Source organism: Pagrus pagrus, assembly GCF_965226575.1.
Source record: "Pagrus pagrus genome assembly, chromosome: 8".
Taxonomy (NCBI): Eukaryota; Metazoa; Chordata; class Actinopteri; order Spariformes; family Sparidae; genus Pagrus; species Pagrus pagrus.
This window is the reverse complement of record NC_140192.1, coordinates 23,981,888-24,000,507: the sequence shown is the minus strand read 5'-3', so window position 1 is coordinate 24,000,507 and position 18,620 is coordinate 23,981,888. Positions and strand designations below refer to the sequence as shown.

General features: G+C 42.7%; 1 protein-coding gene across 3 annotated transcripts in view; it reads left to right on the top strand.

Annotated features, from left to right (window-relative positions):
* adgrv1 (adhesion G protein-coupled receptor V1) overlaps positions 1-18,620 on the top strand; it is a 122,210-nt gene that overhangs the window by 29,191 nt on the left and 74,399 nt on the right. For all 3 annotated transcript variants that reach the window (XM_084360536.1, XM_084360535.1, XM_084360537.1), the window contains 33 exons: positions 217-343; positions 480-703; positions 935-1,669; positions 4,501-4,874; positions 5,546-5,725; positions 6,137-6,317; positions 6,522-6,715; positions 6,812-6,941; positions 7,247-7,327; positions 8,102-8,241; positions 8,406-8,771; positions 8,892-9,135; positions 9,240-9,455; positions 9,547-9,762; positions 9,854-10,098; positions 10,183-10,364; positions 10,474-10,972; positions 11,066-11,375; positions 11,582-11,791; positions 12,346-12,476; positions 12,844-12,943; positions 13,047-13,226; positions 13,347-13,510; positions 13,813-13,900; positions 14,886-14,964; positions 15,054-15,192; positions 15,489-15,630; positions 16,911-17,176; positions 17,307-17,482; positions 17,667-17,794; positions 17,893-18,074; positions 18,212-18,358; positions 18,465-18,545. In XM_084360536.1, the coding sequence (XP_084216662.1) occupies positions 217-343; positions 480-703; positions 935-1,669; positions 4,501-4,874; positions 5,546-5,725; positions 6,137-6,317; positions 6,522-6,715; positions 6,812-6,941; positions 7,247-7,327; positions 8,102-8,241; positions 8,406-8,771; positions 8,892-9,135; positions 9,240-9,455; positions 9,547-9,762; positions 9,854-10,098; positions 10,183-10,364; positions 10,474-10,972; positions 11,066-11,375; positions 11,582-11,791; positions 12,346-12,476; positions 12,844-12,943; positions 13,047-13,226; positions 13,347-13,510; positions 13,813-13,900; positions 14,886-14,964; positions 15,054-15,192; positions 15,489-15,630; positions 16,911-17,176; positions 17,307-17,482; positions 17,667-17,794; positions 17,893-18,074; positions 18,212-18,358; positions 18,465-18,545 (6,857 nt within the window). The remainder of the gene's footprint in view (positions 1-216; positions 344-479; positions 704-934; positions 1,670-4,500; positions 4,875-5,545; positions 5,726-6,136; positions 6,318-6,521; positions 6,716-6,811; positions 6,942-7,246; positions 7,328-8,101; positions 8,242-8,405; positions 8,772-8,891; positions 9,136-9,239; positions 9,456-9,546; positions 9,763-9,853; positions 10,099-10,182; positions 10,365-10,473; positions 10,973-11,065; positions 11,376-11,581; positions 11,792-12,345; positions 12,477-12,843; positions 12,944-13,046; positions 13,227-13,346; positions 13,511-13,812; positions 13,901-14,885; positions 14,965-15,053; positions 15,193-15,488; positions 15,631-16,910; positions 17,177-17,306; positions 17,483-17,666; positions 17,795-17,892; positions 18,075-18,211; positions 18,359-18,464; positions 18,546-18,620) is intronic.

The window sequence follows — 18,620 nt, the reverse complement described above, 5'->3', positions numbered from 1 at the left end:
TTCCCCCTGTTGCATAAAATTTAGCATGACAGTAATAATACAGGCAGTGCAGTCCATCTCAGTCTCTTGAATCTCAATCTGTGTGTCAATCTATCTAGCTATCTATCTGTCTATCTACAGTATTTGTAACTTCAGGATACATACTGAAAAAAAAACACTGAAATGACATCAACATGCTGGTCCTGATCTAACCTGATAATATGCATGTGTACACAGGTGATGCTGTTGTATATGGAGCAGACACAGCTACTGTGGTGATTGAGGCCAACGATGATGCCAATGGCATTTTCTCCCTGGAAGCTATAGAGAAACCTGTCAAAGAGGGGAAGACCAATGATTTTTAGTAAGGAGCAGGTCTACAAGTCATGTTTCTTTTGTACAAAAACAAAGTACACGTTGTTTCAATAATTATTTCAAACTAAAAGGTATTTTCAACTTCTGCGAATTGGAGTTGACATATATTCTCTCTTATTTCCCAGTGTCCTGCGTGGAAGGGGCCATTTTGGTAACGTCACAGTCTCCTGGCAGCTGTTTGCCAATGACTCAGTGACTCCTCTGGAGGAAAACCAGGAGTTTACCAACACTTCTGGCTCTATCACCTTCACCACAGGGGAGGAGACCAAGCCTATTGTACTGGAGGCCATCTCAGATAAGCTTCCAGAGTTCATTGAGTTCTTTGTCCTCAGGCTGGTTAATATCTCAGGTGAGTTCAAGATAAAAATAATATGTTTTGCAAGATAATGTTAAAATGTAAAATGATCATGAGAGAAAACTCTCAGGACAAATGAGCATTGTGTTTAACTTTAAAGTTGGCATTAAATTTCACTTGGGTCATCAGCGCTAAAAACTCCTTATTGACTTTTCCAGAAATTAAAGAAGGATAAATTTCATTCATCATATTGTCCCTTCATCTCTTGTCTATAATTTCTTTAAGGTGGTTACCCAGGGGAGGGTGGACGACTTGCCGAGACTTCTCTAAATGCCTCGGTTCTCGTCCCTTTCAACGACGACCCATTTGGTGTCTTTGCCATCGCTGACAACAACCTGGACCAAGAAGTAGCTGAAGATGTACTGTCAGAGGATGATATGGCTGATGTCACTTCCTTTACCATCCTCCGACAGCAGGGTACTTTTGGTGATGTGCGCGTTGCCTGGGAGATCGTTTCTGGCCGCTTCCCAGAGGGCCTTCCTCTGATGGATGACCTGCTCCTTCTAGCCTCCTTCCCAGACGAGGTTCAGCTCAGGCCTCATGCCAGGCGACACCACTCAGCTACGGATACGTGGTTTTTCTCTGGGCTTCCAGGAGCTTATGGGACTATCGCCCCTGAAGATGGGCCTGCTGCCGTTGGCAACTTCACCTTCTCTGCTTGGCTAGTGCCCAGACCAGACACTAATGGATTCATAGCCAGCAAAGGAACCAGGAACGGGACCTTGTATTATGGAGTGAAGGTCCACACCAATGAGTCTCATGTCACGGTCATGTTTTACTATACAGTGATTGGATCAAATAATACTCAGGTGTCCCGGGCTACTGCTGAGAAATTTGTGGAGAATAATGCTTGGTTACATGTCATCATTACTGTGGATGATGGGATTATTGAGTTCTTTCTGGATGGGAACCCTATTCCTGGAGGAGTGAAGAGCATCAAAGGAGAGGGCATCACAGATGGTGAGCTATTTTATCAGTTTTATTAAACATAGCATAGTGACACATGTCAGATTGTTGAGCATATCATGTCCACAACCCCGTTTGCTACGTTTAGCTTGTGTGCTCTTCAAGCATGTTCCCTCATGATATTTTTGTTTGCAATGCACTCTTAGTTTTGGCATCGAAACCTGGCCTCTTTGCACCACTGTTAGTTGTCACATGTTGCTTTGGAAACCTCATATCAGATAGTTTATACTGATGCTAGTTTGGGAACCAGAAGGATCTATGAGCTCATGTCTCTTTTCCTTGGGCCGATACGTCTGGCTGCCCTCCAATTCAGACAGATTTTTCTGCAACCTTGTTTGTAACGGGCCAATCACAATCACAATCTAATATGGGGCGGTTTGAAACAATGTATGGCAGAGGAGTGTCAATGGCCCAGAAAAGTTACACATCATAGGTTTTGCTGCTCTGATTAGTTGTAGGTCTATCCACTTCCGTCTAGTCTAGTCAACGCACCAAACTCATGTAAGTAACTCAGATCAAACTGTCAAACTAGGCAATGCTGTTCAAATATAAATCAAGATTCTGTTACTCATCTCATCTCTCATCTCATCTCATTTTCTTTCCGCTTTTTCCCTATTGGGGTCGCGGGGTGTTGCCGCTTTTATCCCCCCTTTCGGGGGGTTGCGGGGCTACTGGGGCCAAATCCAGCTCACAGGGCGAAGGCCAGGGCACACCCCTGAATGAGATGCCAGTTCATCCAGGGCCCTCTGATGGCAGAGGCTGCCTTGCATCTAGCAAGGTGCCAACTGCACATCAGGAGCAGTTTAGGGGTTCAGCATCTTGCTCAAGGATGCTTCGGCATGTAGCTCAGTTCCGCCCAGGGGAGCCGGGGTTTGAACCAGTGACCTTCTGGTGGCTGGTCACCTGCTCTACCCACTGAGCTACAGCCGCCCCTGTTACTGCACTGCCTATTTCCCACCTAAAATGTTTTCAGAAGCACAATTTAGTTAGGCTGTAACTGAGAAAGAGTGTGACCAGGCCACTGTCTGGGGAGAGGGCTTCAAGCTTCTCATTGTTCACATACAGAATAACAACAAGTCTTAACTTCTTACGTACACACATGGCATGCACTCCCTCACACACACTCATGCACACACACACACACACACACACACACACACACACACACACACACACACACAGACACACACACATTCACCCACCTCTCAGTCACTTGCTCATTGTTCAGCACTACTGGGACTCTGCAATGCTTGAGTGACCACTTAGCTTCAGCGCTGCTGGATATTGTTACCGCTAAAGGGAATCAGCTGGGATCCTCTTTTCGTCCTATTCTCTCTAATTAACGGAGACAATAGTCGCAGCCTGCCTTGGACCCAAAGCTCCCAGAGGGGGAAATATTCTGATGGCTCTTTGCCGAACTTCAATCACAGTAGATGTATACCTAATCATCAATCATGTCATGCGTTATTGTCTGCTACTGGTAACTCAACCCACAAAGGGATTGCTTTGTGTCAGGGCTTTGTACTTGCTCACTATGGCAGATTTCCTGCATTTGTCCCATTTTGTACAAGTAGAGGCAGCGATAGGCACAAGAGCTGTAAGTATATAAATGAGTAATGAGAAAGAGCTGGACCTAGGCATTCGGTGGCCTTAATCAAGATTCTGTTTATGGTCCCCAACACTCTAGCATAGCAACCAAGTTGGTTCCACTATTTACGAGAATATGATTAGGGCTGCACAATAAAACCAAAATTGTCAAAATCACAATATGGCCAAGTGGAATTACTGTAGTACTGTAGTGCTGCCTACATGTCTTTTTCTCCAGATGTAAAAAAAACATGTTTGTTTGGTACTGATCCCAACAAATGACCCATCATAATGATTTTAATCATTTTTTAAAATAAAAAATAAAATTGTGGTGCAAAAATAACCATTCCCACTAATCGTAATGATTTGCGTTGTGGAGATATGTGAAATTGGCACTTTGTTTATTTATGTTGTACGGTGGTCGGACCTCTCTGGTGTTTCTTCTGTGCTTATTTTATGTACTGTGTTGCTTTTCTAGCATCTTTGATATCTCCTTAACAGCACATCTCAGACAACTGCTAGTTTGGGTCAACTTAAGCTGTCATTTTCTTTAGTCTGTGGCCCAACAGATAAATTAGGTCTCTCAACGATAGTGAAAGTTTAGTTATTAATGAGCTATGACAGCATTGAACATGCATTTTAGATGAATTAGATGCATACACTTTGAAATAGTATAATTAAAAAAGACAATTAAATTGTATGTAAGCTTATGGGTGATGAAGGTGTTTTTTTACCCGGAAGTTATTTGAAATAAACATTGTGATTTGGTCTCTAAAGTACTTGCACTGGTGTTACTTTAGAAAAATAAATGTGTCAGTCTATGACTTTTAAATCAGGCAAACAATACAAGAGTAATAACTATGTGACAAACACAGTTATTTTCCACAAGTGAGAATTTCAGGAATTAACCATATATTAGGTACAGCAGCTTTTAAGAATTGAAAGGTACACTGCTCAACACACTATGGTCTTGTTTGACATGTAGGGAGAAGAATACAGCAAACATGAGTTACAGTATGACCATCCACAGTTAATGAACTACGACTTATAATATCTGTGTCTATGTGTGTTTGATGGCAGCATGTGTTCCAGCACCACAGTAATCTACTAAATGTCTGCATTTCCTCTTTTTCAACATCATATCCGTGATCTTATATCCTGTACACGGTGCTTGAGGCAATTGTAGTAATTTGTTCTACCTGCCTGTATATGTTACGCTCTCTATTTTTCTACTTCAGGACCTGCATCAGTGTTTATTGGGTCGGATCCTGAGGGAGAGCAGCGGTACACAGGCCTTCTCCAGGATGTTCGCTTGTACAGGACTAAGCTGAACCGCAGCCACATCCATGAGCTTCACACCCAGCCTGCTAAAACAGACCTGCGTAACATCTCAGGTTACCTGCGTTACCGGCAGGATGAGAGGCAGAAGTCATTTGTGGTGGAGGTCAGGGATGATAATGAGGAGGAGGGAGAGGAGGTTTTCTATCTACAGTTGGTGTCAGTTAAAGGTGGAGCACGCCTCCCTTTCCCCAGACCCACTGCTATTCTGCGGGTCATGAAGAGTGACAATGCCAACGGGCTTTTTGGATTCACTGGTGCCTGCATTCCTGATGTAAGTGAATGGTATTTAGCAGCATTTAGTCAACCATTTTTGATAATCTATAAGAGGAAAAGAAAGAGAAAAATATTAATTAATAACCTACTAAATGAGTCATGTCATCACTCAAACAGATAAAACATATACATAGAAACACATGTAATGTAAACCTACTGGTTTGTCAGTCCCTGTCCTGCTGCATATTTCATCAGTCTTCATGCCTGGCTGTAGGGAGAGCATGATCTCCATTTTTAGTTGGATTGAATGCGTGGGCTCTCATGTTGGTCCGTCTCAGGTAGAGCGACAGCTGGCAAGGCTGCAGCAGGTCTGTCAGTCAGGGCATTCCTGTAGAAGTGGATCAGGAGTTCCAGCACTAGAAACGGGGGATCTAGTTCCTCGTTTTCATCAGTGCAACAGGTGGCAGGGCTGGGGGTGGCATTCCATCAGAACTAGAGGGTCTTCTTTATATCTTTGACCCTTTGGGGATATATAGACGTAGAGGCATGTGGGCTATCAGGTGCTCCCTCTCTAAATCACATTAATTCTGTGCTGGAATTAGTAAGACTGGCTCATTAAACCTGACAAACTAGATGACTACAAGTGGATGCATTCAGTGATTATTATTTCCTCTTTATTTTTTCCTCCAGTGGTTCAGAATTAATCAGTATTTGTATTCCCTTGTTTAGACCACTGAGGAGGGCTCCACTATCTCCTGTGTGATTGAGCGCATGCGAGGATCTCTCGATCACGTTTACGTCAACTACAGTGTTACCCAACTGGACAGCGTGGACAGTGAGACACCAGCCAGTCAGGATTTTGTTAATGCCACGGGAGCTGTTCTTTTCATGCCTGGACAGCGCTCTGAGGTGTGTGTGCTCTGTGTGTGTGAGAGTGACTCAACGGTTGGATCTGTATTAATGTGATCTTACATGAGCTGTGGAAAACCCCTCTTGGTTAATCCAGGTCAAACAGAGAGCAGTCGCCTAGATAAACACAAGTGTGATGTACTTAGTGTGAACTCTATTTACACATCAGCATAGTGACTTCAATTAAATACTGATTAACAGCAGTATTACATATATTCACCTAAATGCAGTGTTTTTAGACAACCAGCCCCACCTAGTGGTTGGTTGTTTCTGAACTTACTGATGAGGCAACAGGTGTCAGCTGATAATTAAGCCTATACTTTATGCTTGTGGAACAGCACATAAACACTATGACCACATTTGATCAAAAAATAGAAATAATATTTACATTACTATTGTTTGTCCTGTCAGGTACTGAACCTGCTGGTGCTGGATGATAACCTCCCAGAGCTGGCAGAGTCCTTTCAGATCACACTGGTGTCAGCAGAGTCCGGTGATGGGAAGCCAGGCTCCACCCCCACCAGCGGTGCAAGCATCGACCCAAATAACTCAGTTAACACCGTCACTGTCACAGCCAGTGACCACCCTTATGGTATTTACTCACATGCCCAAAAACAGCGCTGCTTTACTTTCAATGCTGCTATTTATAGCAATAAGCAATCAGTATTTATAAGATTATGGTGTGAAAAGTGGCTTATTGGGTTGGCTAAATATGAGTACAATTTTTACTATCCTTCTTCCATCACACCTTTCCCCTCATTCTTATTAATTTCTCCCCTACCCTTCCTTGATCCAGGCCTGCTGCAGTTTCAACCCAGCCCTCCAGATGAAGGACTGATCTCCCCAGCATTAGAACCTGCCCACATAACTGTCAGTGAGGAAGATGGACAAGTCCGTCTGCTGGTGGCCAGGGCCCAAGGCCTTTTGGGAAGGGTCATGGTGGGATACAGGACAACCCCCTTCACAGCGTCCAGCCCTGAAGACTATGAGGTTAGTGATGCATAATGCACCGATGATGTATTGATAAACTAATGAGCAGATGAAGATTTAATACATTCTTCCCCTCTCACTGTATTCCAATGGCAGGACTCAGAGGGCATGCTGGACTTTCTTCCAGGGGAGAGGTTAAAGTTCGTCACTGTGACCATTGTAGACAATCCTGTCCCTGAGCTGGACAAGATTTTTAGAGTGGAGCTCTACAATGCTGATGGAGGAGGTGAGAAATGAGTGCCCATTAACTAGACAACTGTTTTCATTAGCTTGAGTCACATATGGGTATATTTTGAGTTAGAGCTACTTTGCACAATTTTTATTTTCTGTACATTCTTATTAGAAACCTGCCTGGCTTAGACATGAACTGACCCTGTATTCTCCCCTACTGTTTTTGTGTGTTTTGTGTGCTGTGCTCCTGTGTGCTTCCTCATGCCTACCCTCCTTCCCATTTGCCCTTTGATCTGTACTTCTCTGGTGTGATCCTAACCTGGTGTGACACTTGTTTGATCCTCGTGTGTGATCCATCAGTGGATCAGTTTCTGCGTAGTGAAGGCAGTGGTAGTGGGGAGAGTGACTCTGACTTCCTCATTCCATCCTATCACCACCATGGTAAGTATACCCCTCCTTTTCTCCCCAAACTGCCTCTTGTGTCCATTCCTTCACCCCCATACCCACATAATGTATCTGTTCTGTTAGGGATCAATTAACATGTTGCTGCTGTTGGTACGCAATATTATCATCTGATATTTAAATGGGACCATTTTATGTCCTCAAAATTATTGCCATTGTCTTTCTTTCAGTATAATATTTTTTGCTTGATGGAAAGAATTGTGTAAAATACCTCTAAGTTACTGAAATTCTTGGGTAAATTGAACTGTTGATTGCTCAGAAAAAGGTCTGAAGTGGAAAACACACTGATACATCTGTAGTTGTGTGCGTGCACATGCATGTGTGATTAACTGTGTGTGGTGTTTACATTGTACTGTGACCCCTGTGAGAAGCACCCAAGGAGAGGGATGTGGGAAAAGCAAATAGTGTTGCTTTTCACGGGCAGTAGGGGTAAGAGGTGGACATTAAGTGTCAGAGACTCCAATGTTTTATCTTTTGGCAGCTGTCCCATCCCCACAATCTGCATGAAACAGCTATTTCAATCTCATGCTCTTGACCATGATATCACTTCAATAATTTGTAAGAAGTTGTTATTATTGGGCTATTTCTATCAAACTCACTGGCTTAATTGATTAAATCCTGGTGGTCACATTTCCATGTTGTCCTCTCTGACCTATGGGTACTTTTAGTACCAGTTTTAATTCAAATTGAAACTGCAACCAAAATGTATCCCTAAAAAATAACACATGGTCAAATCTCGTATTTTGTGTGTAGCCAGCTTGGGAGTTGCTTCCCGCATCACAGTGACCATCGCTGCTTCTGATGATGCCCATGGAGTATTTCAGTTCAGCCCTGAATCCTTGTCTGTTAATGGGACAGAACCTGAGGATGGACACAGCACTGTGATCCTGCAGGTAATGCACTGTTCAAACATTTCCAGAGAGACTCAAGAAGATAAATTAATTATTCTGTTTGCATTAGAAATTCAAGACGTTAATACTGCTCTTAGAAAAGACATATTTTTTAAATACAGTGTATGCTCAAGTATTGTTTATGTTTTCTTTTTGTTCTCTCCCAGGTGGATCGGTCATTTGGTGACCTCTCCAGTATGACTGTGTACTGGGAGGCCGATCCCAGCTCTGAGGGGGAGCTCCTCAGCCAGGTCGGAAACATCACTTTTGACGTAGGTCAGACGTCAGAGAACATCATCATCGATGTGGCCCAGGATGAGATCCCTGAGTTGGACAAGAGCTTCAATGTGTCCTTGGTTAACGTCTCCCACGGCCGTCTGGGTTTCCAGACGTTTGCTACTCTGACTGTGCTTGCCAACGACGACCCTTATGGTGTTTTTGTGTTCGCTAATGTTACAAGTTCTGTCAGACTTCCTGAAGGTGACTCGACTGTCTCCCTGACTATCCTGCGACAGAGAGGCCTGATGGGTCAGGTGTGTAGGAAGTATGGAAAGTAAAGGCACCTATGATCCTGTTTCTTTGACTTATGATAAATAAATAAACCAGAGTGACAGATGTTTTTGTAACGATTTTTCCAATTTTAATTTGTCAAGGTGCGAGTCGCATATGGGACACTAAATGAGGCACAACCAAAACCTTACAGGACCCCTGGCGTGGGCCGAGCCACTGAGGGGCGGGATTTTGTTCCCCTCCTGGATTCTGTTGTTTTCTTGCCCAATCAGACTGAAGCAAATATCACCCTGCAAGTGCTGGATGATGACGATCCAGAAAGAGATGAGTCGGTGTTTGTGAAGTTGATCAGTGTTCAACTCATCAAAGGAGAGCAGGAGAGGCTCAGTAAGATATTGACACTTTTACCTGAAAAAATTATTTAAGATTTAATGATACTTCAAATAATACAACACCAAACTGATGAAATATCCTCTTACTATTCCCTTCAGTTTCCAATTCCCCTTCTTTGGGCCCCAGGTCTGAGATTGTAGCCCAGGTGATAGTGGAGGCCAGCGACGATGCTTTTGGAGTCCTCCAGCTGTCGGCATCTGCAGTCAGTGTAGCCGAGCACTATGTTGGGCCCATAATAAACGTCACACGTGTTGGTGGGATATTTGCTGACGTATCTGTCAAGTTCAGAGCAGTGCCTTTGACCGCCAGAGTCAGTAAGTGTTGGGTGCAGAGTTGAATCTTTCTCTCTGTGATTTGTGTGTGAGCAGGGAGATCATGTCCATATGCATGTGTGTAATCCTATAGGTGAGGACTACAGCGTGGCCTCCACAGATGTGGTCCTCCTTGAAGGGGAGTCCAGTAAATCTGTTCCCATCTATGTCATCAATGATGTGGTCCCAGAGCTGGAGGAGACCTTTCTCATTGAGCTGATCAACCAGACCACTGGAGGAGCTCTGCTGGGGGAGCTTACACGTGCCATCATCACCATTCTGCCTTCTGATGACCCTTTTGGTGCCTTTGGTTAGTAGGAATTATCCATGATGTGTCTCTACATCTTATTTTGGAAAATGTCTCATGGTAAAGTTCTGAGCTTGATTTTATTTCTACCTAGTCTTCCAAGCGGTTCCAGTTACAATAGAAGAACCAGGATCTAACTCCATTGAGGTGACGTTGCCTATAGTGCGTAATGCTGGTACTATTGGCACAGTGGTGGTCCAATGGCAGGCCACTGTCAATGGTAAACTAGCAGTGGGGGACATCAGACCCACATCAGGAGAGGTGACATTTGCCCCTGGAGAGACCATGAAGACACTCAAAGTAGAGATTTTAGCTGATGATGTACCTGAAATCACTGAGGTAAGAGCTGACAGTCAAAATGCTTTGTGAAATTTTACATAATTTTAGTTGCAATGCTTATGACACTCTTTATGTCTTTTCTAGATAATAAAGGTGGTGCTTAATGGTGCCAGTAATGGAGGAAACCTTGGAGCTGATACATCCGTTGACATAATAGTGCCTGCAAATGATAACCCATATGGGACAGTCTACTTTCAACAGTCTGTTTACCGCATTCAGGAGCCACTGGAGGGAGTGTTCAGAGCCAATATTACTGTCCAAAGAAGGTACTTTTAATTATTGTTTTCATCTGAAATAACGGTTTTATTTTATGTTTTTTTGTGTACCTGTACTCACATTTAACCCCCCTTTCCATCCTCATTGCCTTTATTTCAGAGGCGGTCACTTTGGACGCCTGGAAATCGTGTACAGCACCTCTGAGATTGACATTGTCGGTTTGGCTCAGGCTGATGGCCAGAACCTGCAAATCTACTATGACCTCCCAAAACCAGGCGTTCCATCCACTGCCCCCCTCAGGACAGTTAACATCACTGGTCAGACAGACCCCCTTGATGCATGCGCTGCTGCTTGTCTGAGAGAGCGTGCCTGCCAGGCCTTCTCTCTGTCATCAGGTGTGACCCCACCATCTTGCACTTGGGTGACTTCAGGGGCCGACCAGCTGACTTCTAAATCTCAGGTTATGACTTACGTTAAAAACGCGACTGCAGCTGCTGTCCTGTTCAGTGCCCAGGCTGTGGCAGGGAGTGATTACACCCCTGTGACAGCTCAAAGTGCCTTCATGGATGATGGGTCAGGGGTCGCCAACCTCACAGTCCCAATCTTGACTGATAAATTCCCTGAAATGGACGAGAGCTTCTCCATACAGATCTTAAAGGTAAAACCCCATCACATGTATTTTCCTTTGTGTTTATTTGTTTTCCTGCTAGCTGTATAACAAAAAAAACACTTTGTCATGTATTCTTTGAAGGTGGAGCTTATAAATCTGACAGTGGCTCAGAAGAACCTGCCCTCGATTGGTCAGCCAGACAAAGCCATGGTCACTATTGGGATGAATGGAGATGCTTTTGGCGTATTTTTGATATACACCCTCAGCCCAAACGCCACTAATGAGGGGCTCTATCTAGAGGTTCGTGAAGAGCCTATGGTTGTGGTGCCCCTGGTTATAGAGAGAAGAGGAGGGAATCTAGGCCGTGTCACCGTAGAGTGGAGGTTTGTTGGAGGAAAGGCCACACCGGATGCTGACTTTACTAGGACTGGAGGGACTCTAGTTTTTGATGGTATGTTGATTTAAAACCCAGCATCTTCTTGGAACTTTATTATTATGATTAAATTACTTTAAACAATGTTCTATTGAATGGTCATTATTGATGCAGTGTATCTTGGAGTTCCTTACATGACATTTGAAGGTGTTTGCTTTTATTTATCTATAAGTGAAGACAAATAAAAGAACATTAGCATGTGCACCTGTCCTCTCTTCCCACAGGTGAGCTGAAGAAGACCGTAGAGATAGTAATCAGAGATGATATTGAGCCAGAGGACAATGAGAGCCTCATGATTGGTCTTGTTAATACGGAGGGAGGAAGTCGAATCCTGCCCAGCTCTGACACTGTAACCATAGTGATACTGGCAAACGATAACGTGGCTGGGATAGTGGGGTTCCATCCATCTTCACGCTCTGTCATCGCCAGAGAAGGTGGGTGGCTATTTTTTGATTATTCAGTCTATTATATGCATGTCTCACCACATTATCACCAACATATTTTGCATTCCAAAAACTTACAATTGGCCCTGCCACCAGAGATGTGTCCTAATTATGTATGAGTGCAAACGTAAGGGAATGCAGTCACAGTGTCAGAATGCAGCAACAGGTGGGCCATGTGGTCTTCTGTCATTATCTTGAATTATTTATGCATGAGCAGTTAAAGTCACCCTGAGTAGAATCCATACAATTAAGACCTTGAGTTGCCTCTGCTGGCATCTAAAGTATAAGAAAAACATTCACATTAGTATCCAGCTTTAAAAAACCTATATTTATATTTGGATAATGGTCCGATTTCAGACTGATGTCAAACTTAAGAAGGGTTTATGTACTACAGCATCTTCTGTTTCTGTTGATTCCACCATTGCATTCAATGTATTCACATATTTCAAGAAATCAAGAAATATTGTAAAATAAGACCCACTACTTTAGATTGCTCTTGCAATTGCATGAAGTATTTGGACTGACTATTATATTTCACATTACAGGTGAGAAGCTGTCCTTATTAGTGTTGAGAACAGCTCCTGGTCAGGGTAATGTCACTGTGGAGTGGGCTGTACAAGGGCCCCTTGTACACCGGACCTTCACACAAACCTCTGGGACACTTTTCTTTACTGAGGTAAATACTAGGTGGAGATCACTGAACAGTTTATTGTGGAATCATGCTGTGCTTCTGCATTGCCCAACTACACATCATCATGTTGTTATTCTTCTTCTTCTTCTTCTGTGAGGGTGGTTGAAGACATCATTTGAATTTAATTTAATAAGGATGGTACAGTTTCCAGTGTCTTGTCTTTGGATATATCTAGAAATAAGCAATGGGGCTTGACTCTTGACTATTAACTTGAGAAAATAAAAATGTGTAAAGCTCTCAAAGCTTAGTAGATTGTATTTGTATCCAACCATAGAGCTTGTAGAATCAACAAAACAGCTGTGAGTTGGTATCTGTAGCAATAATTATGCATTTGGTGATGCTTCTTCTACAGGGAGAACTCAACAATACCGTAGTCCTGCAGCTTCTTGATGATGCCGCACCAGAAGACAAAAATGAATACAAAGTGTCCTTGTCCAACATACAAACCTTTGGTAATGCATCTGCTCTTAGTGTCTTTGTGGTTGATTATTCTGCATGAAATCTTTTAAAGAAACCTTCTTTTTACATATTAACTTTCCCCTGACTTCCACACAGGTGTTGCGGTGACAGGCCATGCTGCCCTGGATGCTCAGGGCAGTGAGGCGGTGCTCACTGTGGACACCAGTGATGAGCCCTATGGGCTTCTTTCCATTGCCCCATCATCCGTGAAGGTGACCACAGAGGAACAGGACCGAACTATAAACATCTACGTCAATAGAGAGTTTGGAGCCTCAGGTCAGTGGGCTTAATATGAATGCAACTATGTGGACTAAATTAATGGGTTTCTTTTAGTGAATTCATTCCATTTGTTGAGTGAAGTTAACTCAAATATTATATCTAAATGTTTCTGTATAGGAGCGGTGAATATCACCTACGAGGTTCTAAGAGGTTCTCTACAAGACCTGTCCCAGGTAGAGGGTGCTCTCGCTGACCCAGGACAGGACTTCATCGCTGGTACTGGTTCTGTAATCCTTCAGGATGGACAGACCTCTGTCGCCATCCCTGTCACCATACTGGAGGTAAAGACGATGGCTGACTTTCATTCTTCCATGTATCTGTCAATCAAACTTGATACCTAAGATGATAGGTCAGACATGACTGGTTTTTAACTCGCCACTTATCACTGATTGCTATAAGGTGAGGGTGAACCACTATCATTTTGGAGATTGCATTGTCAACGCGTTTCAACAAAATGTCAAAGTGAATATTTGATCTCCATTCATATGAGCTCTTATTTTCTTACTCATGCAAGCTCTGCTTCCTGAAGGAGATTTGTTTGAATGTAGAGTTTAAAGCTTTTGATTCCCAATTGTTTCATTAGGATGACATCCCAGAGCTACAGGAGTTCTTCCTGGTCAACATAACCTCAGCAGTACTCATCACAACCCTTGCCACTGTTCCCCAACTGGGTATGGAGCAATTTAAGTTATTTAATGTCTTTTATCACCTCTGGTCACTGACGATGGTGTGACTTTACAGTGTCAAATGGATTCTTGTTCTCGTCACTGTTTGTTCCACTACTTTCTAACTGATTTTCTATATTTTGTCTCATGGTATGAAATCACTTTCCTTCTTTTCTTTCTATAATTTGTCACCATTTGCTCTCTTTGACGAGTAGAGGTTGTGTATTGCACATTGCCAGGTAAAATTACACATTCACATGTTCACATGCTTCGCCTAAAATGTCATGTAGTTTGATGTACAATGTTCCTGTATTGTACATAAAACTACAATATTGTAGTTGACAAAATGTCAAATTGCACCATGAAAGAACTTGGTAGTCGCTGCAACTGCTTTTGCATAATCCAAACCACAGTCCACTTTATGAATGAGTAACTTTAGAAAGCGATGAGTAGACAGAACACTACAGGCAGAGCAGCACTTGGAGGCTCCCAGAATACTATCGGCCTTCTGCACGGAGACGCACAGTAAACACACGGCCGCTCTTTTGGCAGCAGTCATTATGTGGCTTGGATGGTGAGATTGATGCTTTCCATGATTGAGGAAGCCTGGGGATTTGGTGGGAGCGGAGTAGCACTGTGTGGCGAGGACAGAGAAAGCCAAGCTAAACCCGAAGCTGGCCTCCCAGTGTCTTGGCTGTAGAGTGAATGGGAGAAGACTATTCAGGGGGTCATAAATCAGTCCACCCAAAAGACTTGGCTGCTCAGCCTCCCAATCCACTTACAGAAGACGCTTCTTCCCTGTAATATTTTGCTCAAATGTGCCATGACGGAAGTTAGAACCTCTACTGTTTCCTTTTGCTGCTTGTGCTCGCACTCTAGTTACAGCCCTGAAGTCAGCGCTAATGCTAAACCTTTTACTATAGTTGTAATAAACATTTAACAGTCTAGAGGCCATCATATGTTTTCTCTTTGAATGTCGTCCTTTCTCCAGACACCCAGGGTTTGATGGCTGAGGTTAGCATTGCTGCTAATGATGGAATCAGAGGAGTCATTGAATGGACAAACACCATGTAAGAAATGCTTTCAGAAATAAAAACAGTTCTTATTTGCACATGCTCTAATTAGAATATTTTTTTATCAAAATGTGTTTGGTTTCCAGGTTTGAAGTGAATGAAACAATAGGGGCACTGACTCTGGTGGCCTATAGGAACAAAGGGACGTATGGGAATGTCTCGCTGTTCTTCTACGCTCAGAACCTAGAAGCTCAACAGGGACTTGACTACAATACCAGTGAAACGGTCAGACACAGTATTCTAACATTCTACACATAATCACAGACATGCATCATTACTACAACACAGCATATAATACTTAGTAGTAGTAGCATGAATATCCAGACAGGTTAAGTCAAGGCAACTTGTCCTCAAAAGGACTCTGAGTTCTAAAGATGAACAGACAAAGCCTTTCAGAGCTGGAAGGTCCTCAAGGGAATCTAGAGCAATTCCAGGTGCCCTTGACTTAGACCCCGTGGAATTTTACTCACATGAGGTAGTATGAAGCTTTTAAACTGAAAACCTTCCTTCCGTCCACCCAGATGCTCCATTTTGTTGATGGCGAGAGGCATAAGTTTGTAGAAGTGCAGATCATCGATGATGCCATTCCAGAGGGAGCTGAGAGATTCCAGCTCATCCTGTCCGAGCCTTCACCTGGGCTGGAGCTGGGCACCAATACGACAGGTAGATAAGTAGAAAGGACTGAACAGAATATAATAGAATTTCTGCAACTTCTGAGTCAAACAGCGTAAGACACTGGAACATAAGCATCCAGTATATATTCAGTTAAAATGTATGATAAAAATGTAGGAGTTGTCTAGTCAGGACACTTCAAACATTGTCCCAGTGAACAGTTACATCCTTGTTCCATACAGTAAATTCTCAAGGCACATAAACTGCTGGTAACCATAGCAACTGTACATCTTCTTCATGCTGTTAACCATGAGTTAAACTGACCACAAATAAACTTATCTATAATAAGCGTTACAGTTGGAGGTAATACAATGATACTCCAATGGTATACAATGAGGTGACCCAGACTATTAAAAAACAGACTGACTGGAGGTCTCCACTACATCAGGTTACATAATACTTATAGTATAGTACTTATTCTGTGCTGATTACTTGACTGCATTATTTACAATGGAACAAGAAATGAGGCATCAATCACAATAATACTCACTTGTGTGTTACCATACTTAAATACCCTCCCTTTCATTGCCTTCTCCTGGTTTCCTCCCAAGGTCACAATTCTCCTGTATTTCTCCTGATTTATAACACAATTTCACACCTTTTTCCCCTTTTATTCATCACTACCTGTTTCTGGCACTGACACTTGTAGTTTACTGTACTGTTGTACCCCCTGAGACTAACAGAGAAATGGAGAAAAGAAATAGAATAAAGAATTCCTGCTTCTTAAGGCAGCTTTTAAAGAAAAGGGGTATGCATTTTGAAAATCTGCCATGTCAATTTTTCTGTCACTCACAGGGTTTGTACTTATGTTTATCGCCAACGAGAAGCTAACAAATATTGGGCAGACTCTCTATGTGGCCAGGGTCAAAAAATGGATGAATGACTGAAAACCGATTTATATTATGCTATGCCAGAGATTCACAAAAGTTCACACCAGAGGGGTAAATCATTCTGTATTCTGTCCTGAGAAAACTAAAAGTATTTATTATAATGCTGTCAGACTTTACTTATTATTTTCTAAAATTCTAATTTTTCGGCCCCCCTTAGCCCATCTTTGGTTTCAAATCCTGGATTTTTGAGGTCTCAAGGTTGGCAAGTAATTGATTTATTTCAGGTCATGTCAGTTAAAGAATCTGAAAAACCATGTAACACTGAAAACAGGTGGTAGAGGCCAAGAGCTATTTAGTGTTCATATACTAAACAGTATTACAAAAGTACTGTATGCAACAATACTATTATTTTCCTAAGCTACATTATCTGTTTTCTTATAGCAACCGTGAATATCCTGGCCAGTGACGATGGACATGGCGTAATTTCCTTTAACATCAGCGAGCATTTCTTGTTAAAGGAGCCCACGTCTCTATCAGGCCTGAGTGAGAGTGTGGCCACCCTGTATGTGGTCAGGAACCCTGAGGAAGGAACATTTGGCACTGTAACTGTTCAGTTTACCATCACTGATGCCAACGGCAGTCTAGCAGAGGGCGATCTGATGCCAGCACAAGGGTTTGTGGTACTGGAGGATGGAGTCAGATTTAAGGTGAGGGAAAGCAGATTTTAACTGGCTAACAGCATGGAACATGAGAAAACCTCAAAAGTATTTTGTGTTTGAAACAGCATAAATATCTTTTGATTTTTTCAGTTCTTTTGTATCATTTGTGTTGTCGCAGATGCTGGAGATCTGGGCGATACTGGATGCTGAGCCTGAAGTGAATGAAACCTTCACAGTGACCCTGTCCAACCCAACAGGAGGTGCACGGCTGGGTGACCAACTCCAAATTTTTGTCACCATCCTGGAGAACTTGGCTCCTTCTGGCTTGTTCCGTATCGGACCTGCTATCAACAGGTCTTGATACAGTTGCAACAAACGGATCAGAATTTTTAAAATAACATAAACACTTTTAAACACTGAATTTTAATGTCATATGCATGTGTTGCTATAGAAGTGTGTACAAATACACAAGGGCACACACAACTTTTTCACTAAACATTTTTATGAAGTCTCATTCAATATGTGTTTTTCTGCACAGAACTAACACAGAAGTGGTTGCTGATGAAGGTGGCCGCACTGTCTTCCTCACAGTGTCTCGCAGTAATGGTCTGGAGTCAGCTGTCAGTGTGGAATGGGAGACACAGTCAGACACAGCTATTGCCTCAGGTGAGACAAATGTTTTAAATCAAAGTCAGTGCTTTCCCTCTTTTCGTTCTGATAAGCAATGCATTTATAATTATCAATTTTATAATTTTTTGTTCTAGATGGTCACCTCTCAGTGATGGGTGTGTACCAGAGCTTTGAGGACAACCCCACCTCTGCCTGGTGCTCCCTACCCGAAAGTCCTTCCTTCCTGGCTATGAGGCTGGACAGGAGGCCCATGGTTGGATCCTCCCACACCTTGGCCACTCTGTATCGCTGGCAGGGTGTTTTTGTGCCAATTGAGGTAGGCTAACAACAGCATTGTCCCTCAACCAGCATATGTTATCCCTACAGATATAATTTAGAGTAAATAACAATTAGCTAATTTACAGCAACTTACATTGTTAGCATAAAAATCTAAATGTTCTTTGCTCACTACAGGCTGTTAGGATTCAAGGCCCCAGCTCTTGTGTTGGGTTTGCAGTGAATGGTTCTACCTACATAGGCATCACACACAGTGGCCCTCCCTTCTCTCCAGCTGCCAACCTCAGTATATTCAAATTGCAGAAGGACCTCAATGTCACATTTGTATGTATGAACCAAATCATGGCAATACTTGACTATCATGTTTTTTAGCATTATGACATTATGTTGTATTATCTTCATATAATTTGAGGCAATCTGATTTCTTTAGGAACAAACTTTAGGTGTAGAAGCTCTGGATGTGAAACACTTTTCCACTGAAGGCAGAGAGTATCTAATAGCATCAAGCCAGGTGAGGCTGACCGTTCCACTGTTTAGACAGATCTTTAATTATTGATGAAGTGATATCATTAAAAGTTGCAGGAAG